Source organism: Apis mellifera, linkage group LG11 (genome assembly GCF_003254395.2).
Source record: "Apis mellifera strain DH4 linkage group LG11, Amel_HAv3.1, whole genome shotgun sequence".
Taxonomy (NCBI): domain Eukaryota; kingdom Metazoa; phylum Arthropoda; class Insecta; order Hymenoptera; family Apidae; genus Apis; species Apis mellifera.
Genome location: NC_037648.1, coordinates 8343092 through 8367091, shown reverse-complemented (window position 1 = coordinate 8367091; position 24000 = coordinate 8343092). Strand labels below are relative to the sequence as shown.

Sequence of the window (24000 nt, the reverse complement as noted above, 5' to 3'; positions counted from 1 at the left end):
AAATTTAAAATATATTGTATATCATTGTGTTTAAATAAAATAACAGATACCTTGTACGATAAAAATTAAATAATTATTATATTTAAATCTGATGTCAAATTATCGTGTTTGAAATTGTCTATGAGTCAAAGATATTAATTTAGGATTAAACTATCCTTTTTTTTTTTTTAATATTTTTTATTTTTTAATTTAATGTGATGTTTACTCGAATGTTATCCTGTGGCCATATATTAATATCATAAAGTGTAAAAGTGTGATTAATGTTCAGTGTTGGTTACGTAAAGCTTTTCTGGCGAGCTTTGATGTTATTGCGGATGAGTACCTCGTTTTTAGTTTCGACGAATTCGTTGCGATTGGGTTTGGGATTGAAACGTGGGCTTTATTTTGAATCGATTCTTGTACGATTCGTCATAAAGTGAATAAAATACCTGCAAGCAATGAATATGAATAATTTACAAGAGAGGATACATAAATATAAAATTTAACTTCAAAAAAATTCTTCAAAGTTGAAAGAAATTTTTCTAAATTTTATACTCTTAAATATTCCAATTTTGAAAAACTTAAAAATAAATCTATAATTAGAAAAATTTACTTCAACTTGTGAAAATATTCTATCTTTACAGAAAGATTCAGAGAGATTTTTTAAATATCAGAGATTATTCCCAAACTTCTTAATTTCTTCAAACGTGAAAGAATTCTAAAAAATTGATATTATTGTTTATAAAAAAGACGTTTTCTATGAAACCTTAATAAGTTCTCTATACTTTCTGAATAAATCGATTCTTCCAACGTACAAAATAACACGCAATTCAACTTCCAAACACGTCGCAGCAAGTTGGTCGATCCAGCTCGAAGCCAAAGATACAATTATTTCCTGGTCGTGTCCCGAACGACTTGCACCAAGGAAACGAAATCATCACTTCATCATTCTTCCTGACCAATTATTCACCAACTCGTCTTCCCTTTCATCCTTTTACTATCTCAACATCTCGCACACTTCTCCTCGATGATCGAAGGAACAGTAGTAGTTTCACACTTGCTGCAAGACTTTCGGTACAAACGGCCAAAAAGGCCTAACACAAGATCGATATACGATTATCGATACTCGAAGGAGTAGCCGGTAGGATCCACGACAGAAGAACTAGCGGAATTATTTGTAAATTTATACATACAAAGATTCGTACGAAATTATAAATAAATGGTACGTTTGTAAGCTAATTACCATGTGTTCTGGGATCAAATCATCTAATTAAAAACGTGGCTAAAAGGGGCGAAACGATCGATTTAAACGTTAAATATACAAATATATATATATATACATAAAGTATCTTGTTAAATGTTGAAAGAAAGAGAAAGAAAAAAAAAATTCGACACATATCGCAGCCATTTTTCGAATTCTCGCGGGTGTCCCCTCGAATCCGCCACGAGATTAACCGAGATATCTATAATTAGTGAAGTAAATTTCTCCTCGTTTCTTCCTCCTCTCCATTCTTTGTAACATAAATACTTTCCCTCCCGTTTGTAAGTTTATACAGAAGAAGAAACGTTTGCAAGAAAAATCAATGAGGAAAATTTTGAAAAAAAAAAAAAAAAGAAAAAAGAATTATTAAATAAAAGGAAAGAAGGAGAAGATTTGAGAAGGAAACGATGTCGAGAACGCAACTGTCATCGTTTTGGAGAAAGTTTTTGACCGATTTTTCGCGTTGAATCCAATCGATCGATCTCACGTTCTTGTAACTATGTTTCCTCGATGCCGCCATCTAAAGTTGCATCGTGCGCGACAGTGAGACGGAAGCGACCCAGAGGACACCGGTTTATCGTCAGATGGATGCTGGATTTCCTGTGAAATCCGTATTTTCCTTTTCTTTGAAATCGATGTTTCCAGCGGGGGAAAAAAATTGATTGCCCAAAATTGATTCCAACTAAATAATAGTTGGAAGATTTATGTGATTATTAATTTATGTCTTTTATATTATTTTAACATAGAATTTGGTGGTCGGAATCGAAGTAATGTTGTATTGGAGATAAATTTGTAATTTGGATATTTTGGGGATTAATATCGTATATAATGAATGATGTTTGATCGAATGTTTGATGAATAATATGATTCAAAATGGATTTGAATAATGTTTTATTTAAAATGAAGACAAGTGATTATTTGAAATAATGAATTTTGATTACTTCGTTATCTTTGTTTTGGAAATTACGTAAGAGAAATTTGTCTGATGTTGAAATAAATCTAAAATCTCTTGAATATTGATAATCATTAATTGTTAGATGAATTTTGGTGTCATTCCAAGCATATTAATTTTGAGGGAAAATGTAAAAATTGATTTACCAATTAACCTGAATAAATTATCGTGGCCTGCAGCAAATTTTTAATCGAGAATTAGAATATTTTGTTTTAGAAATAACGTTATTTTTAAAAAAAATTTTTTCAAATAAAAAAAAACAAGTACCATCGAACAATTGTCTGAATATTCGCCACGATCAAATTTCTCGAAGCTGTTTGACAGTGATTGGATCAAGTTCAATATGTACTCACGAAGTCAACTCCAATAAAGATTTATTTTATGGAATTCGATTACTGTTTATAGACGATTAAATTTCATTTTTCAATTTCTTTTTTTTTTTATTTTTGTTTTATTTGTAAATTACTCAAATTTTAGTCTCGTAAAAGAATTTTAAAAAATATCATTCAGAAGAATATTGATTAATTTTTTTTTAGATATTGCAAAACATTTGGAAATCATTATTATCTTTAATTTTATATGAATAAATTAAAAAAAAATCTAAAATCTTCTTGCATCAAAATTTTATGGAGATTATATTTTCCAAATCTTATATCTTTTATCGAAAGAATTTTTATTAAAAAATAATAATCTCACTTTTTCTCGTTCCAGCGTGATTTAGCACAACACAACATTTTCAAAGTGAAATTTTTCAATTGTCAAAAAAAGTACAAATGACAAAACCACGACATCGCATTACCTTCAAATCCCATCACCTCTCTCATCTCTGTTCTTCTCCTTAAAGTGAAGAACCATAAATCACCACAATGCTAAATCCAATTAGACATCTGCCGTCTAAAATAACGCGTACGAACAGGAGATATCTTAACTTTCCAATGGAAAATCGCGTCGAATTTCGAGCGTCGAAGTTTCGAGACACTTCGAAAGCTAAAGAGCAGGAGGGAGCAGGTTACCGGAAAATCCCCGACTTATTTATATATATATATATATATATATATATATATATATATACGGTGCAGATCCGTGGTGGCATCCGGGGAAATATGGTGTCGGTATTGTTAAAATTCAGAGGAACAGAAATTACACCGGGTTGTTACGAGGTTGTACTCGGGCCTTGTACTCCCTGTGCACAGGGAATTAACGCGAAAATAAGCGCGTTTGTACACACGACGAGCGGCGCAAACACACGCACACGAAACACCGTGTTGAACCGTGCCAAATAATATTATCGAGGCGATCGGCCGTTTTCGATCAGTTTCAATCGTAGAAGCTTGTTGAACGTTTGGCCAAAGATCTTGGCTTTCAAAGCGGGGAACCGGAACTCGATTCCTGTGGCGATGTACCGTGGTTATTTCATTCCGTGCTCTCCCTCCTCCAGTTGTTCTTCTTTGAGACTTTCGAGTAGATAGAAGAGTAGAGACTTTTTTACTTCTTATATATTATAGAGTGTATAAAAATTACGTATCACGACTACGGTATTTTTCTAGTCAAATTTTATTGTATTATTATAAGAAAATTTGAGAATTATTATTGGAAGTTTTAAGATCAGTTTTTGAAAGAATGGTTGAGCTGTTTTGCTTTGTTTCTTTTAATGAAATTCATATGTAGTGAAAAAAAGTTTTTTGAGAAATAAAAACAAAGTCAAATTGGGGATTTATTTTTTTTCTTTTCACGAATCTCCATCGATGCTTGATAGTCATAATATGTAATTTTTGTACAATAATATTATTAATTGGTAATATTGACAAGTTACGATTTATAGAAACATTTATTAACATTATTTTTATTCGTAAAAGTATATCTATAATCGAATTCATTGTATATGTTTCAATTAATTTTAAAATTCTTTTACATAATTATAGTAAAATAGAAGACTAAAATTTAATGAATCTCGTATCTAAATTCTTGAATAAATTTTCATTTTCTATCCAATTAAAAATAAATTAAAGTGTGTTCGTGTGTGTGTATGCGTGTTATTCGATCGAAAGTTGAGTTCTCGACCAAGGATAAGAGGTACATTCGTCGAGATCAAAGACAATTGCTAAAATAAATCGACTAGCCAAATATCTCGAACATTCGTCGAACCCCTTGCATTAATACTCAAAAAAATTCACTAATTCTACTCGGTGATAAAATTCTAAACTCGAAATTAATAAATTTACATAAATAAAACAATGCCAAGTAACCTAGAATCGGTTAAGAAATTTAAATTTCGTCTAAAGTAAAAAGATATTGAGATTAAAAAAAAAAATAGTATAATATTGAGAAGAAGTGAAATATAAAATATTTAAAAAAAAAGAAAAAAAAAAAAAAGAAGGTAACCTTTTTCCACGTGTTTTTACATTCAGAGTGTCGGCCTGTGTGAACTGTTGCTCGGTGAATTGAATAGTTTGTAATATAATATAATATAACGTATATACATACGTTAACAGGTTAAAATATCAATTGTACCGGACTAAAGTCTCAAAAAACGTTTACATAGTAATAAATAAACAATAAATTGTATACAATACGAGTAATCGTTAGACTAAATGTGTATAGATATAAATATAAATGCAAATACAAATAAATATATATATAATTGTATATATTATATATATATATATATTAAATATAATTTAATATAAAATATATCATACATTTAACATAGATATGTTAAATGTGTGATATATTGTAAATTATTATATATATAAATATATATATATATATTATATACATGTAAACGAGACACTTTAATATTAATCCGTACGAGAAATAACGAGATAAAACAACAAAAACTTGTTCTTTCAATTTCGTAACACGATAGCGATCCGTCGTTTGTAATATATTTTCGAGGGCTCGTTTCGAGAGCGGATGATTTGGGGCATGGTATGCGTGTGTACAGATAGAACGATTAACGGGAGTAAAAAAAAAAAAAGAATTTAAAACGAAGAGAAAGAAGAGAGCGATATGTTGCGCGTATAATGTTAAGGTAACCGTGAAGTGTGGTGAAGTACCGACATTGCGTGCCTGCCTCGTTTAAAATTAAACTACACGACAGCCGTGTTTTTCGCGTGTCGTACGAAAACGTGTCGATATTTATAATTAAATATTTCAGAGCAGATGGTATATTTTTTCGTAAGAGGTTGGTTAAGAATCGATGAACAATTGTTGAGTCTGTTGTGTATATATACGTATATAAATAAGGTTAAATGAGAATCGAAATTGTAAAATTGTTAATAGATTTTCAAATTAGATATATATAATTCGTGATTTTTTTTTTTTAATCTTGGATTGGAAGGATCTTGTAGAAATTTGATGAAATTTGTTTGAGATTGTTCGTAATTTTTATTCTTAAGGGAAATTATTATTTAATATTAATATATATATATCGTGTAATATATGTATATAATTTTTTTGAATTATTGTTAATCAATTAATTTTGAAGGGAAAGATTTTTGAATTTTTAATATACGTTTTATCGATCGAATATTTTTTTTTTTTTATTAAATGAAATATTTATAATAAAATCGTCTGTAATATAATTTTCTAATTGCAGGACGAAATTTTGGTACTGTACCACACGCGCGAACGTCACATATTTTTACAATGGAAAATAAAAAAAAATTTCCGTGTGCACCACTCAGTCATTCATAGTTTTTCCGACGTTTTTTAATGTTACCGTTTGATGTTAATGCATTTAAGAGTGTCTCGAAGTTTATGGAGAGGATTGTGTCGGAGATGTTTAATTTTGTAATAAATTATAAACTTATGTAACTCAAAGAGAGCCTCAGATTTGCATTGTCTTTATTGTTAAAATGTAATATCTAATAAACTTCTGTTATATTCATTATTATACGATATTTATTTATTATTACGAGCACAAAATGTTTTATAGAATTGCAACGATCACGAAATGTATTGAATTAAAATTTAAATTTGTGATTATAAAATATTGATAATCGAATAATCTTAGTATTTTACTTTATTGTTTGTCACACTTTTCTCTGAACAAGATTTGAAACGAGATTTGAAATCTGAAAATATCGATGGAAAAGTAAACAGAAGCTTAAATTAGATATCAACGATAAGCAAGACTTACTTAATTATATAACTTATCAGAGATTCTATATCTATTTACGTAATATAAACTGAAGATTTGTTTGACAATTATTTTATTATTAGTGTTACATAATTAATTATTAGTTTTCTTTGCTTTTAAACAGGAAAAAAATTTAATATTTCTTTCAAAATTACTATTTCTTCTATCAAACTCGATTAATCTTACTATCCTCTGATAAAACGAGAATGGATCGAAATAACATCGAAAAAATAAATATAAGTAGTATAAAATTAATATCATTCAATAATATCAATAAGAAATATAATATTTTTCAAAGAACACATTAAAGGAATACCAATTCATAGAGGCTATCCATTTCCAAACAAAGAAACAACAGAAAGACAGAAAGACGAAACAATCATCTGAAATCATAATATTGCAACATTGACTAAAATAAATCGTATAAAATGGCGCCAGATATTTTTCTTTTTTTTTCTCTCTCTCTCTCCTCACAAACGTCTCGAGACAAGCGCCAAGATTAATACGTGTTCCTCCAATTGTTTGCATCGAGATTATGCGGTTGATGGATGTCGTAAAAGAGTCTTAATTCTTCGTCACGAATTTCACGAAACCTGTAACCGATTTAACGGTGCAAAATGAGGAGAGGAATCCTCAGCAAAGCGAGACTTCACAATCAACAAATTATTGGACAATATAGAGAGGGGAAAAGGGTGTATGATCGATATGACGATCTCGCGATCGGCTCGATGATGAACTGAAGGATTAATCGATCGGATTCGAGGTAGCTAAGATCGAGACGCGATAAAAGTCTTGATAACGATACAAATACGGAAGGTAGCCAGTCGCAAATATAAGACGATCTTTTGTTTAATCGCGTATCGAGATAAGGCGATGGCACTTGTGTGTAGAGACACTGTGCTCTGATCGAGATGGAGACGCGATTATTTTGAATCCAGTTCGCTCCTCTGTGCATCCAGGCTCTGGTTATTATTGATTTCGAGGCGATGAACACGAAGGTTTTCGAAAAGAAATCGTGAAAAGTGTGCACCGGATTCTCTGTGAATGGAAAAGATTGAAGTTTCGTAAATTCTTCGATCGAAGAGGAACACGCGTGAAGAATTCGAAAGAGTTTGTAGAAGGAAATATTTAGGTATATATAGAATATGAACAAATTCTGAGAGATAGATATCAGGTTTTTAGATTGGAATATAAATATATATATGTGTGTAGAATTTGTTGACGAAGATTTTGATCGTGGTTGTAGTTTTTTATTCGTTTAATTAAATTGAGAAGATTTTTGAAAGGATGAGAATGACGGACGAGAAGGATTTGAACGAGGTATTGTGCGTGAAGAATGTGGTGAAGACGATAAATAAAAATGAGAAGAACAATGATAATGATAATTCGTTGGAAACGAAGGTTTACAAGAAACGATGGCTGATTCTCAGTTTATTTATCGTGTACACGGGAATGAGCAACTTCCAGTGGATTCAATATTCTATAGTCAGCAATATAGTGAGGAGGTATTTGAATTTTTATTTTTTTTAAATTATGTTATATGATATTTATATAAATTATAAGAAAGAGTATTAAGGATATTTTTTAGTATATTAAAAATTTTGTCGAAAAGAAGATAAGTTAAAAAATCGAAACGTTCTTTTAAAATTAAATAACTTATTATTAACTTATTTTTTTATTTTGTAATTTTTTTTTTGCATTTATTATATCTCAAAATAAAGAATTATATTTTCTTGTATTTCTGAAGAATTGAATTACAGAATTGAAGACAAGAAACTGTAACGATTGATCTAAAATTTTCCTCTTGTTCTATCAAAAATCAAATAAAAACTCGTAATATGTTCGTCGTCTACGTTAAAATTAACTATTGACTTTTCAAACAAATTCTATATATATACTCTCGATACATTCTTCTTAATACAAAATGCAAACAGATAATAATGTACAATAGAGTAAATAAGCAAACAATAAAATGTTTCCATTTTTCAAATGACAAAGCAAAGATAACGAATTAATTCTTCCAAATTAGCATGTTTTTCAATATCATATTTCAAAACATGTAAAAATATCTGTATGATATCATTTCATTTAATCTTCTATAACATTCTTGGATCCATTTAAAGATTATCAACGTTTTGAGATTTTACTCTCAATTGTTATCGAAGAAACGTTTTAAATTTTTTTCTAAATCTCTAAGAAAAACTAGAACTATTGAAAAAATTTCAAATAGACAAAATAGATTCAATGATATCAAACAATTTTATTTTCTTACTATGATTCATATAGGAAATTTGAATAAATTGAATACAATAGAATTGAGCAATATCAAGGAAGAAAAATTTGAAATTTGAAAGTAAAAACGTTTCTCAGGTACTATGGCGTCTCTTCATTGGCTGTCGATTGGACAGCAATGGCATTTATGGCTTATTACCTGATTTTCATCTATCCTGCCACGTACATGGTGAACCGATGGGGACTTAGATGGAGTAACATTATAGGATGTTGTGTCACGTGCCTTGGTTCGTGGATTAAGGTTTTATCTGTCAGTCCTGACAGATTTTGGGTCACTTTCATTGGACAATCGTTGGTTGCTTCTACACAGGTTAGATTCCATTCATTTCAGAAACAAATAATAATAAATGTTTATTCAATTTATCTTGTAACGTAAAAAATATTTATTGTATTACAAAAAATAATCACTTCGATCTCTTAAAAAAATTAATTAAAACCAGAAAAAGTATATTTATAATTATTAAAACCGAAAGGCAAATAAAATAAGATTTAAAAAATCATTTCGAATAAAAATTAAAAAAAAAGATAATTACTTTTGTTTAACGTATATTTATAATTATCAAATGCTAAAAAAAAACGGTAATGGATGTTTCGAATAAAATAAAAAAAGTAAACGAAATTAAGAAGAGGAATAAAAATGGCATACAATTACGTGGTACAAGTGATATGACACTGTTTATATCAGACCGTTCCAGTTACAAGTAGTATAAAACAAGATAAGCGACACAATAAATCAATCAGTAAACAACTGGTTGTAATATACGGCTCGAAACACAATCGATTATATCTACATTAATTATTATTATTTCGTACACACGTTTAATCAGTTTGCACGCGCAATTTTCACGCGAAAATATTTAAAATCGAGTTTTTCACGCGTTTCAAGGATTACAGTGGCAGGCTTTGCCCAAAAACAAGGGAGATCGAACGTGTTGCAATAATCGGGCGAATCACAAACATGGTAGAAACGAATATGTGAAAATGTGTCGTAAATTATTGCTTAATGCAAGGAATTACAAGTCTGGTCGAACTTTATGCACCATGGATTTAACCCGGAGGCACTATCTCCGTAGAAAGATTTATGCTCGTTCACTGACTGCATTTCGAGTTTAATGAAACTTTTGTGACTTCTCTTCCGAGATATATTATTATTTCCAAGTCTATGATCATCGTGCGATAAAAGTAAAAAAAAAGAAAGAAAGAAAACGCAACTTTTATTTTGAGATATTATAAAGAAGTAATAAGTCATCATTTTTATGTAATTTATACGATCTATACTGTGATCTTATATGATAAATTATTATACGTTTTCTTAATTTTTTTAATTTAATTGCGTTATTATATTATGAATTACGTTTTATTTTTATTCTATTCGCCTCAGACTATAATTCTAACGTTACCCGGACGGCTGGCAGCGCAATGGTTCGCCGCCGACGAACTTTCCACGGCCACGTCGTTAAGCATTTTTGGCAACCAAATGGGGATAGCTTTAAGTTTCTTAATTACACCGATAATCGTGAAAAATCACGAGAATCTGGACGATATTGGCGCTGGCTTGTCGCATCTATTTTGGGGCGTAGCTATCATCTTGACAGTTGCGCTTATATTGATCGTAATACGTAAGTTATTCCTGAGAAAAGAATCATTTCTTTTTAACTTGTAAATGAAACATCGAGAAGATCCTTTAAGATAAAATTCCTTTAAATTAAGATTTATAAATTAATAAAAATTGTTTTGATAATACGATTATTTGATTTCTTTTTTTTTTAAATTCGTATAATAATAACGTATTCGTTATTCTAAAGGATTCTAAAGGAATATAATATGTAGAGGGAAAAATTTTATTCTGTACAGTATTCGAGGACGATCCAGAAATACCACCGAGTAAAACACGAGCTCTTCAAAAATTGAATGAAATGCAGGTCGAGGAAAGTTTGATAGAACCAATTAAGAGATTGTTCAAGAACAAGTATTATATGTCTCTTTGCAATTCGTATGGTTTGAGTATCGGTGTTTTGAACGTCGTGGGAACATTGTTGAATCAAATATATCTCGTGCATTTCGAGGTGAGCCGATTATAATGAAACGGGATAAATTTATTGAGCAGCATTTCACGAATATTTATATTTCACTTTTTATCTTTAAAGAAAAAATTGGAATTTTAGAAAAAATATTGGATGTGTCGACTTAATAAAGGATTATTCTAATTATGAAACGTTGAACATTTTACAGAATGGTGAGGAAGACGCGGGTAGAATCGGTTTGGTCATGATCATTACAGGGATGATAGGTTCTGTCAGTTTTGGAGTGATTCTCGATAAAACGCATAAGTACAAGTAAGAAAATCTTTATGAAAATCTCTCATCCGCTTCTGTCAAATTATTTTCTATTATCTTCTTCTTCTATCGTTGCATGAATTTTATTCTATTCTTTTTTTTATCATGCCGCTTATTGGCCAAAGAATTCTGTATATATATATTTCAAGCAAATATATTGTCAATAATTATTGAATATTTCAGATATATAATTATTCTCTACCAAATATCCATATTTTATCCATTAATAATATTATACATTATCCATTGTAAAATAATATAATGAATTTTAAACGATACGAAATGAAAAATATAGGAAATATTTGGAGATCGTTTTAATATTTTATTTCAATATCAATAATTTAATCGAATATTCGATAAAATTAAAGATAAATAAACACGCTTGAAATATATGCATGCATACATTCATCACATTTTCACAATTCAATGTTTCTACGTTCACAATGCTAATCATTTTAGTTATATAATAGATAAAAGAATGGATCAGCCATTCGATTACTTTCACTATTTTAACATGCGCTTCGTTGTCGTATATTATTTTTTTTTTTTTATATATTTATGTGTATCTTTTTTTTTTTTAATATTTTTTAACGAAACTGGACACATATACTTTCAGGGAAACGGCTGTGGTCGTGTATTTTCTCTCGCTCGGCGGCCAGATATTCTTTTCTACCTTCACGTTCCTCGAAATGAAATGGATGGTGTATTTGGGCTCCGTTTTTCTAGGGTACTGTATACAAATATATATATCATCGTGTTTTTATTAATATCGAATCATTTCAAATTCGCAAATATTTCTCTGAATATAAAATATTGAATATAAAATTACATTTCAACTCACTCGCGTTTGTTGATTATTTTATTTTTTAAAAAAAAAAAGGAAATCTTGGTATTTTAACGTTTAACTTTCAGTGAATTTAATTTGGCTAATTACAATAAAGAATATTTATTTATTTTTTCTTTTTTCGATAATAAAAATTTTGGAATTTTAAAATTAAAAATAAAACGTAATTGTACGATAAACAATTCTTTTTCCAAATCAATCTTTTCCAAAATTTACAACTCTCGATTCAATGATTTAAATTGATATCGAATAACCAAAATTAATTTAAAAAAAAAAATAAATGGAAGAAAAAATTAACGAAACAAAAATATAACTTTATACAATTTTTATCATCTTCAATTTCGTCAATTATTATTTTATATACAAATAACAATAATTTTATTTTCTGTTATTTTAAATCATATTGAAAATTTCAGCACTCGTTCGTAGTAGAAAATTGTCCTTCTCAGAGATTCTCTTTCCCCTGGAAACTCATTCACCTGCAATTGATTCCAATTCTGTCTCTAAAAATGCAATTACTTTCCGCAGGTACTTCTTAGTCGGATACGTGGCCTTAGGATACGAAATGTGCGCGGAATACACGTATCCGGAATCCGAGGGGATAACGGCGGGAATTTTGAACGTGGCTAATAACGTTTACGGGATTGTTCTCATTCTGATAATGGGTCGGTTGCTCGAGGTATACGGGGATATTCCGGTGCACGTGGGCCTTTGTATAGCGCTGCTCATCGGCTTTATCATGACCTTGCTGACGAAGGACGTGCAAAGGCGTCAGGATGCCAGAAATAGTGTCCATTACGTCGGTGTTGAACAGAGTGATAAGAGCAATGAGCGCAATAGACTCGAGAAAAATTGATTCGCTCTTAACTACCGTGTATTAACGTGACATGTTGTTTCAACTTTCGAATATGGGGGTGGAAGAGATGTTGCAAGGTTATTATAATAATGCCTGGTTAAATGCGTGATTGGAAACGGATTGATGGATTTCGTGAGGAAATCGAAGAGGAAGAAAAATTGGTGAGGATAATTTTGTGACAGTTAACTATGCATTATTATAAATTTAATCCTCGAATATAACTTTGCTACATGTTTTCCATATTTTTTTGTAATGATCCATATCCTATATTTCATCAATGACAATTGTATACAGGGTAAATAAAATAATTTGATTTTCAATAATATTAAAGAATATTTTAAATTAAAATTGAATTGTGCAGACAGCAATGTAGAGATATGAAGATCAAGTTTGTTTTTTAAATGGAATCACATAATTTTGAATGTGTTAATATAATATTGATTTCTATTTTTTTATTTGCAAAAAGTTATTTATACTTTATCTCGAGAAGAAAATTTTCAATAAAATGATTCATATGGATTGGAAGAGTTCATTGTCATGAAAGGATTATTATTAGACTGCATTTATACAAGAAATTTAAATACACACAAAATATAAAATATACACATAACATTTTCTTAGTATTTGTAAAAATATGAATTTGAAATGAACATTTGCAGTTTATTTCAATTATAAATATCATTATAATAAAGATACTCTTCTTTTTATACATTTGTATATAGACAACTCTGCGATGTTTGAGTGAAATAATTATTGTGAATGACTGCATGGACGATAGAAGATGTAATAAATATATCTAAAGGAAGTAAATGTAATTAATGAGAAAGAAATTTTAATAAATGTCTGTGAAAACATGGATTGGATGCATATAACGTATATTTATACTATATATACAATTAATAAAATGTATTAATAATAACGTATAATAATACATTATAATGTTGGAAATTAATTTAATTTAATTTTAAATAAAAATTTCTCTTTCTCTTTCTCTCTGTTATAAAGATTTGAATGTAGAAATAGAAATTTTACAATTTTAAAAAAATATTAATTTAAAAAAATTCGTACAAATATGAATAGTTAATTAATAAAATCCTGAGAATAAAATACAATAGAATAGTTTGACAACAGAATATTTTGTTCAACGTTACTCCCGTTACGGTTTCAATTTTAATTTTGTATTCAACGACATAAATACATTGAAACCACGTTGGAAAAAAAAAAATATATATTACGAGAACCTCTAATTGATCCGTCAATTTTAACAGAAAGATTCTCGACGCGAGGAATAAAATTGTTTAATCTCCTCGAGGCAACGTTTGCAACGGACTGAAATTTAATAAACGTCTGTCGGTCCAACCAAAAGAACGCCATATTTTTGCCCGAAAATTCCCTCATTTTTCTCCTTGAATTTAGAGATCGACATTTACACTGCCACGCTGAAATCTAATAACGCTTGCCAGTTTTGGCTAATTTTAATTATATATATATATATATATATATATATATATATATATATATATATATATATATATATATAATGCAAATTATTTTAATTAGACGACTTTATTGCTGCTTATATTCATGAATAATAAATATGTCCAATATAAGCTGGCTTCATAAACGCAAATTGATCGGAATCAAAATGGAATATCGTGGAAAAACAAATTTTAAAAAAGATTGTTAAACAAATGAAATGATCGTTCCAATCAAATATATATCGAATAAATTGTTGAATAAATTCGTTCATCGAAAAAAAAACTTTCTTTTTCCCTTTAATTTAGAATCTAAAAAAAAAAAAAACAACGATAAATAAAAATTTTGTTTGCTCGATATAACAATAATTTAACAATAATTTTTTCCCAAATGAATCTTCTCGCGTCTCTAATCCAATCTAAGAAAAGAATTTATCGAATTAAAGATCGAATGAAAGATCAGAAAAGATACAAAAAAAAATGAAATGCAAAATTCAAGGAAAAAATCGTAAAAAATCGTACACGGTGGAATCGAACAGATTGACGAAGGGATAAGAGCAAAGTAGTACGGACTTTTATCGACAAGGAATATTCATCTTTCTGTTTTCAGGTAAAAGGCACCGTCGTGGCCAGGTCGTAGTGTGCAATGTGCATTGCGCCTGACACGTGACATGACGCGTGCACCACTTGTTACTCGACCAGAATACTTGATATACTCGATCAGAGAACAAAAGTACCCAATACGGAGTATTATATTTTGCGCTTTCGATCAATCTGGCACTCCTATCTGTCCGCCGCAGAACGTTACGTAGATCTCATCTTGACGCCCGGACTAGACATTACTCCATTACTCGTTTATTTTTATCGCGCCTGTCGAAGAATTCATCGAGAACCGGCCGAAAAAAGGAAAAAAACAACAAAAAGACTGTCTTCTATTGCGAATTGATATTCCTTTTTCAAGAAAGATCCTTGCATCGTAATTTTTTTTGCTAGATTGATTTGCTGATAATTATCAATATTATTTTCCTTTGGGAAAATTTTAGAATGTTAATATATTCGTGGAACGTCTTAAGAAAATGAATTGAGGTTATGTTATAATATTATAATTAAACCAGCTCAATCAACATTTATACAAGCCTTGTTACGATCTATTAACAGATAGACAGATTAACAGATAGAAAATTTTTTTATCTGAGAAGAGAAGTAAACTTTACAATCGATCTAATAATTCTTTTATTTATCTCGATATAAATAAATAGCATATTGTATTGTAATAAAACATTTTCTATATTTTTTTGTTCACCAATGCATAACTTAATTAAAGGATTAAAATTCAATAAATATTTAAGAAGAATATTCGAATGTTTAAGAAGGATATGCAATCCAAAAATTGTTCAAACCAATTAACACAAACATGGAGGAGCAATCGAACGATCGAAATTGTCGCGAAGGATGTCTCGTATCTCTTGCCTTTCTCCCTTTTCTAAGTGCAGGGTGCAGCCAATGTCAAACACATCCCCTGAAAAAGATATTGATCTATTGACAGCATAAACGTGCACTAAAGGGTGGGTCGGGTTTCGTCGAGATTGCGATTATCACAAAGGGACTTATGGATTACCGATAACGGAGGAAAGGGGGAAGAGGGAGGGGAGTGGAATGAAAAGAGGAAACGACAGGTCACCACAAATGGACTCGAGTGGACGTAGATCGATAGATTTCATTTAATTCATACGGGCACGCGCCCCCCTTTCCGTGAAAATAAATGAAAAATTTCGTATAAATATTCTATTCCTCGCTACGACTCGTGCGCATTGGTTTGTTGATTTGTTTATAGATATAGCGACAATCGATCTTTATCCAATGCATTGATATAAATTTATACTGTATTTTGAAATTTCGATCAATTGAGAGTAAAGATAAAATTAAATTGAAGGTCAGAAAAGTTAAAATTAAAGAATTATTCCAGATGATTTTTATATATAATATTGTTAAATGTATAAAATGTTATACAATATTGGTGTATCATAAATTTTTTTCAAAAATTTATAATCTATTTGGAGAAATTTAATTATGGAAAAGATATATTTGTATTGTTTTGTTGTGGGAATATATATTTGCAATTAATTGTAATGAGAATTACAATAATTGATCTTTACAATGAAATAAATATACAATGAAATATTTCTTGAATGAAAAAGAATGTAAAAAAAGTTTTAGAAGTCCAAGAATTTCATAATGCATTAAACTAAAAAATAAATTTATTTCATACCTAACCTATGACCAAACTACTATACTATAAATAATACTATAAATAATATTAATTTTCCTATTCAAAAAACTTAAAAATAATATTATACAATACTTTTATTTTCTGTAACTATAATTCTTAAAATATGTCAAATGCACATTTCACGAAGATATGAAAAACAATATTAACAATCCAATATACTTGATTTAAATTATCAATTTAAATTAATAAACTTACATTACACTTCAATCCATGTAACTAATTAATTATGTCAAAAAAATAATATATAAATGACAAAAAATCACGTATTGAACTCGATCCCCAAGTCCACCAACTAAAACCTCGAACGCCATCTAGCGTGGACAGAAAATGGAACTTATTCTCTCGATGTTGCACAGGATTCCTCGCAGGCATCGGGGAGTCGGCAAGTTCTAAGCAGTCCGCAGCCGGAATCCAGATCTGAACCGGGTGAGCTTCACTGTCAATCCGATAATTAGCTTGCATGCCACGTTTTTCGAGCGGCGATCGAATTCGTACGCATAAGAGCTGTCGGTACGACGATCTTGCGAATTCATAATGGATCCGGAATTCGGGACACGTGCGCCGCTCACGTAAGCCGTGACAAAATTATGTACTACAACGGCTGCTTTCGCCGCTGCGTTTTAAACCGTTTCCACCTGGACCAAAGAGGAGATTATATCCATCGTACAAAGATCATGACTGTCCATCAAGAAATTTTTTGCTATGAGTAACGAACGAAATTGTATGGAAATAACTTTGTGAAAAGATCAATTTGTCCATGTATTTTTAACTTAATAAATTTGAAAGAAGAAAGTAAATAGAATTAATTTGCGCTAGAGTAATTTCTCAAGTGTCGTTTGATATTATTTTTCAATCGTTGTAAAATAAGCTGACTGCTCTAGTATATTTCATAATTTTTCTTTTTTAATTTCATTGAAGATTGAAATAGAAATAGAATCAATTTATATAAAATAAATATTGGAAAGAGAGATGGCACGTGTTCATCAAAATGGCGATGATAGAAGGAAATGCTGCTTCTTGGAGGTTCGTAAAGAAAGTTATATTTTTGGCAATTTTTTTTTAAAAATAGTATAATACGGATGGAATATAAATTTGTTCTTTAATAATCTAGATTGATTATCATGTTTTAGCTAAATATCCTGCGTGTGCCGTGATAACTAACACGTTTCGTGTAGATACTTATGGCATGCTACATGAAAACAAAGGATGGTTATTTCAAATAATATCCTCGAATACTTGGTCACTGAGTAAATAAATCCGTTTAATCCCTCTATTCTGCTCGGGTTTATACGATTCTATTGTGTTTCTAGATTAATTTAAACGTTTTGCGTGAAATTTTATTAAATCAATTCTTTTATTTCGTTTATTTTTAATGTATATTTAATGTTTTATGATTATAGTTAGATTGAATGAATTTTTTACTAGTTTATTAAAAAGGATCATCAGATGATCTATGCACTTTTAAAAGTAAAACACATTAATCTTTCGAGGATTAAATTTATAAACGTAATAAAAAGAAGATTGTTTTTTATTTTTCAATTACATTTCCATGAAATATATTCATAAATATTATATATATATCTAAATCATACTCTGCTATATTTTCAAATATCATTGAATTAAAACAAAACATACACATATATACAATTGTCCCAAAAATATATATCCTTTTGATTACTTCATACTTATTCATACTTTATACAGAATATCCGATATGGATATATTTGTGATCGATTGTACATATTGTAAATATCCCTCGAAAGATTAAATCCAAAAAAAAGAAAAAGGAGAAAAAAAATCGAAGTGATGAGAAGTCATGAATCAATTTGTCCATTCGTAACACGTAATATAGGTCTGACATATAGTTACGAAACAGTGAGCAATAACCAATGAAACGAAATCGTTTCGCTACCTGGACGCGATCTCATAAACGTGTGGTCGCATATAAAGACGGATGAAAGACACGGGCAAAAGCCAGTCAAAATTTTCGAAGCGGAGTTAACGGTGTTGGCCAACAATAATGTGGAGAAACGTGGTAACGAGACAATGGATTTGTTATGGGTAGAAGAAAAAGAATTGTTAATGTTTCGATCTTGTTCAACGTTCGTGTATTCATACATCGCGTCATGTGATTGATATTTATATTTATCCATCGTAATTCTTTAAATTTATATTTATTTAATTGTTATTTAAATTTATTATTGTCTCAACGTGTTGTCGATAGACAATTGAAAACTCAAGAATTCGAGAAGATGAAAGTTTATTTTTAACAATTTTTAAAATTCTTAAAATTAAGAAGAATAAAAAATAAAACGTGATAATTAAAATGTATTTTTTCGTGTAATAAGTAATATTTATATTGATTTGATAAGACTTTCATCTCAATTTTTGGCAAATTTATAAAAAGTAGTAATGGAAGTCAAAAGTTTGCAAATTTACAGATCTCAATTCATTAATAATTTCGATAAGTAACGTCAGATTTGTAATATTTTTTAATTTTTAAATTTACGCGTTCAAGTGATAAATTTCCTGAGTGAGTTGAGCGTTCCTTTGGGAAGAAATATGAATGATAATACAATCTCAAAATAATACTAATTTTCATATTATTAAACTTCTATCTTGATATATGACACAAAAGTTTATACAGACGGAATAATCTTTATTTATGAAAAAACTGAAATATGGATTTTCATATACGTACACAATAAATCAACAAGATATTCTTCGATTCGCAAACTGAATATATGAATATATAAATTTATAAAACTATAAATTGAAACATAAAATATATGGACTAGTAAAAATATTCTACTAAAATTATTGAAATCATACAAATTGGAAAAATTATATTATAGCTTTGTTAAAAAATGAAATTTTTATGGGACAATCATAGAAAGAATTAAATTAATCACTTTTTTTTTAATAAATATAATAAAATCTTTTAGTTTTAAAGTCTAAAATCTTCTTTTTTAAACGCTCCATATTTTCAATATATACAACTTACAAACAATCCAAAATTAAAAAATTTATATTCCAAAAAGAGTGGGAAGCAATGGCTCAAAATCTCGAAACACGAATTCAGGAAAAACGAAAGAGGAAACAAGAAATATATTTCCATCGTTTGTTTCCCCAACTCTTTATTTCTTCTATCAACGAACGCTCAACCCCCCTCCCCTATCAATCCGGACAATAACGATCAACCGAAACGATCGGAAACGATCCTCCCCGTTGTATCGTGGGAGGAACGTTTCCTTCGTACCGTATTTCAGAACGCGGAACCAAAACGGGGAAAAAGAAGAAAAAAAGGGCGCGCGCGCACGCGACAGCTAAGCCATTAATTGCTTTTCCATTTTCCAGCTGACCCTCGTGTTTCTCTGTATCGGACTAGCAACGTCAGATTTATCGCCATATAAACCAAGGGGATGGCGCCCTAATGGTCAACGCTTTAATCCTGCCAACAATCGATTGCATGCGTATTACGGGCCCCCTGGATTACCAGCCTATGAACCTCCACGCCCGACAAGCCAACCCCCAATTTTCACCACCACGGCCACCACCCCGCAACCGACAACAACGACGACAACGATGAAAACCACAACGACCCCGCGAACCAGAGAGCCCACGACGCCCCCTACGACCCTCGAAGACGAAGATTTCGACACGAATCCAGCCCTGGCCATCGCCAACTCCTTCGCCTTCAATCGACCCGTTTATATTTACAACACCTTCCCCTTCTTACCCGGTCAAATATTGGTGAAATGAATCGATTAATCTTGACGCGGGGTGAATTATGGTATTACATATTTATAGCACACGAGTAAATAGTGTATGTTTTGGGGAAGTTCGTGTCGATTTTTGGATGAAAATGTAGAAATTAGGTAGATGTTCAAAAATTGGGATTTATTTAATTAAAAGTGTACACTTATTGTGGAATTTTGATTTTGATTTTGATGTTATTCTATTGAATATCTGAGTTTTTTTTATATTTTGCATGGAAGAAGAAAATTTTATTACAATGAAAATTTGAAAAAATTTCCCTAGAATTAAAAGTATCTGATTTATAATGTGTTTGTATGAGTTTATATAGATAAGATTCTCAAGTATCATTCAGAAGATTCGTAAATATTTAGATAATTCAGCAATCCAATAATAATAGATCTCTTAATTCATTAAATAATTACAGTTAAACTTTTTAAAAAATATATATATTTGTTTCATATTAAAATTATCATTTATAAAAAATATCCACGAACTTTCCAGACAATCTAATTTATACATTACTGTGTAATAATAGGATCCAAATGATCAATCAAAGATCCAAAAAATAGACAGTGTTCCTGATATATAAACATAGAAATATCGCTTTGGAAGATTGATAGTAGTGAATATAGATTGGTGCATATGAAATATTATTTTTTTACATTAGATATCAAATTAAAAGAGATGTGAATTTTTTTTACTCGGTAAAATAAAGTTTTTAATTAAAGTTTATTATATTAATATTAATTAACCTGGAAATTACAGTGTCTTTTTATTCTTTATTCTATAAATTCTTTATTTTAAAGCGGTTAGTGTCGTGAATTATAATAATCGAGATGTTGGACAAAGAAATAAATAGAGAAGAAATTATTAAAATGTTAATGAGACGAGATACCAAATGACTAGAATATTAAAATTTGATTCTCTCTCTAATTTTTACCGGTGTATCTTCGTGCTTAAAATCTTTCATTGTAATGCAACAAGATTAGTCCCTATCTATTTACTATGCGAGTTGTTTAGTATGACGCAAACACTTTTTAGAGAATTAATTTCAGTATATACTTTTTCACTTTCGCTTATTAATTCTGGATAGATATTCTAGAATAATTCTAAACCTAAGCACACATTGAAAATGAATAATTTGTATATGAAGAAAGGAAAACAAAAATTAAATTAAGAAAAAAATGGAGAATCTTATATTTGAAGTATTCGTTTTTCTAAAAAAGTTAAAAATCTTTAAATGAAACTCCTAAAATATCTTAAACGTATTATTTGTCTATGTAAATATATTATAGTCTATACTGCTTTTATTTCTATATTGCTTTTATTTTTTTTTCTTTTTTTTAGTGAAAATATTTAAAAATTATTATTAGGAAGAGTAAAAAGTAATAGCAAAATATCGAGAGGAACAAGAAAGAGATATGAACATGTACATTAGTATGATTAAATGGAGAAATTTCACTTTGATCTTACTTACAATTAGTAGATCTGATTAAAGTTGTCTGTAATGCAAATCTTGCTTTAACACGGGATATTTGCTATTATGATAAGAATCTATGTACATATGTACATCTATTGGAATTAATGATAAGATAGAATCTTGCAGAAATAGAATTCATTGAGAGAATTTATTTAATGCAAATATTACAACACATTTTATCTATTCTATTTTCTTCAATTATAATTGCTGATGTAATTTTAATTGTAAATTTATAAAATTAATATTATATTTTTTACTTATTCATTTTGTTAAAATATTGAATTTATTTCTTTTATTATCAGATGAGAGATTTAATGATAAAAAATAAAAAAATAATATAATTTCAAAGAAGACAATTCTTTTTACGTAATATAATTTATTATATCTTCTCGTATACACCAATCTATATAATTCTGTACAAATTGTATAAAAATGAAAAAATATTAGTTAATTAAGAATTTAAGTTTGATTGAAAAATTAAAATTTGTTAAGATTTTATTTCTTGACGAAATATTTACTTTTTAAAAGAAAATAAATATTTCAGATTTTTAGAGTTTCCAGATTCTATAAAATTTTAAATTCTTTAAATTGTATTTATTTATTTATGATGATTCCAATAATACCTCATCAGAATTGTGATTTATTTAAATTTAATGTATTATGTGTTTAAACATGTAAAAAGAGTACGTATGTAAAAAAATCTATAAAAGAAAAACCTCGTTCGATATCCTTATCCATTTATTCTTTAAACAATAAAAGAATTAAATCTGGATCGCAGTTACTTTCACTTCGTTTATATTCGTATTTTTTCGAAATGTTTTGCAGTTAATAACAGCAAATAAAAACTTCAAGAATGCTTTGAAAACAATAAGAGAATGAACATTGTTTAAAGAAAGTTTTAAATACAAATTAAATAATTGTTATCTTAATTTCCATCGCATTGGAAGAATATATTTTCTTCATTATTTTTCAGAACGAAGAAAAGATTACAATTAATTTTCTTTTTTTATTACCCTGTCTGAGACTTTTTTTTTTAAAGATTAATTTTAATTGACAATAATGAATATTGTTTTCTGTATCATAAATAAAAGTTCCTGAATAGTTAATAAATAATTAAAACAGAGAAACAGATTTTCAAAGAAGAAACAAGAAAACAATGGGATGGATGAAAAGAAGTTGGATAAAAATTTTAAAAAGAAAGACGGAAGAAAGTAAAATAAAACTATAGTAAAATGAATGAAATGAAAATAAAAAGGATTAATAAAATTGAGAAACGTATATTGAAAACTGTTCAAGATTAAAAGAAACAGTAGAAAGTTGAATATAAGCGAAAAATATTGTAGAAGACTTTAAAAAAACCGAAGAAAAGAAAATGGCAGAAAATGGAAACTAAATAAGATTGTAAAAATCTGGTAAAACAGTATGAAGTTAAAAAAGAATCTAAAAAAAAAAAATAATAAAAATTGAAAAAAAATAAAACCAAAAAATATGTAATACATTTTATATAACTAAAATAAAATTTGTTGAACTTAAATTTTTTTATAATAAAACGTAATTTTAAATCATTTCAAATTTTTAATTAAATAATAGAGAGATAATTCACATTTATTCTGATAATTTAATTCATAAATTTAAATTATTATAATTGAATAACAAAAATTATGGTAAATAAAAAATATTATTACATTTTTCATAAATATTTTGTTATATAAATGAATATATTTTATAAATTTACGATAAGTTATGAATTTTTTTTTATATAAGTGTAAAATTTTACAAAAATTAATGATATTTAAAAAATAAATTAATGAAATAATTTTTAAATATAAATTAAAAGATTAAATAATTTCAAAATTTATTTTCCATTCAGTTTCTCGTTAGATCTTTATGAATTCAATAAACAATGTGACACTTAAAAATCGAAATCCCATATGTGTAAATATATCTAGGAGAACCAACCTAATACATTTCCAACAGAGCAGGTCGGCAGCCACATTTATTCTTATACGAAAGAATACTATGATCTGACAGTTTTCTGAAAAGGTAGAAATAACACATCGTATATATCCTTCTGGCAACGAGTACAGTATATACAATATGGCAGAATCGAGGTACTATATACTATCCCTTTCATATACATTATACAGTGTTTTATTATATATTTTAAAAAAGAAAACTGCAACCAGAAAATCTTTTTTAATTTCTTGGGAAAAAATATGACATTTGTAAACAGATTTTCTAAAAACAAAAAAAAAAAGAAGAAAGGAAGACTTTTATTTTTCAAGAAATGATATCTGCTAATATTATGATATTTTATATCATGATATTTTGTATA

At 28.7% G+C, this 24000-nt stretch overlaps 2 protein-coding genes across 4 annotated transcripts; both read left to right on the top strand.

The window, feature by feature from the left end:
• The first annotated feature begins 7175 nt into the window (after positions 1 to 7175).
• On the top strand, positions 7176 to 13519 carry LOC107965219 (feline leukemia virus subgroup C receptor-related protein 2). 2 transcript variants are annotated; one of them, XM_016915072.2, is made up of 8 exons: positions 7176 to 7465; positions 7620 to 7838; positions 8704 to 8935; positions 10007 to 10244; positions 10480 to 10691; positions 10858 to 10961; positions 11578 to 11688; positions 12334 to 13519. In XM_016915072.2, the coding sequence occupies exons 2-8, from the start codon at positions 7621 to 7623 to the stop codon at positions 12659 to 12661; spliced, it is 1443 nt and encodes a 480-aa protein (XP_016770561.2). In that variant the 5' UTR covers positions 7176 to 7465; position 7620; the 3' UTR covers positions 12662 to 13519. The 2 variants fall into 2 exon arrangements, with proteins under 2 accessions (XP_016770561.2, XP_016770560.2); XM_016915071.2 differs by having other exon boundaries at positions 7176 to 7838.
• A 4837-nt stretch (positions 13520 to 18356) lies between these two features.
• On the top strand, positions 18357 to 20740 carry LOC100576225. Of its 2 annotated transcripts, none has more exons than XM_016915073.2 (2): positions 18357 to 18461; positions 19784 to 20740. In XM_016915073.2, exons 1-2 carry the CDS (start codon positions 18447 to 18449, stop codon positions 20186 to 20188), a joined length of 420 nt encoding a protein of 139 aa, XP_016770562.1. In that variant the 5' UTR covers positions 18357 to 18446; the 3' UTR covers positions 20189 to 20740. The 2 variants fall into 2 exon arrangements, with proteins under 2 accessions (XP_016770562.1, XP_026299862.1); XM_026444077.1 differs by having other exon boundaries at positions 18385 to 18487.
• Positions 20741 to 24000: the final 3260 nt, after the last annotated feature.

Excerpts from the sequence above, each read along its gene's own strand:
- LOC107965219 (XM_016915072.2), top strand. The coding sequence starts at position 7,621 with ATGAGAATGACGGACGAGAAGGATTTGAACGAGGTATTGTGCGTGAAG. Across the intron at positions 7,839-8,703 it reads GTCAGCAATATAGTGAGGAG|GTACTATGGCGTCTCTTCAT; the intron begins GTATTTGAATTT and ends AACGTTTCTCAG. Across the intron at positions 8,936-10,006 it reads CGTTGGTTGCTTCTACACAG|ACTATAATTCTAACGTTACC; the intron begins GTTAGATTCCAT and ends TATTCGCCTCAG.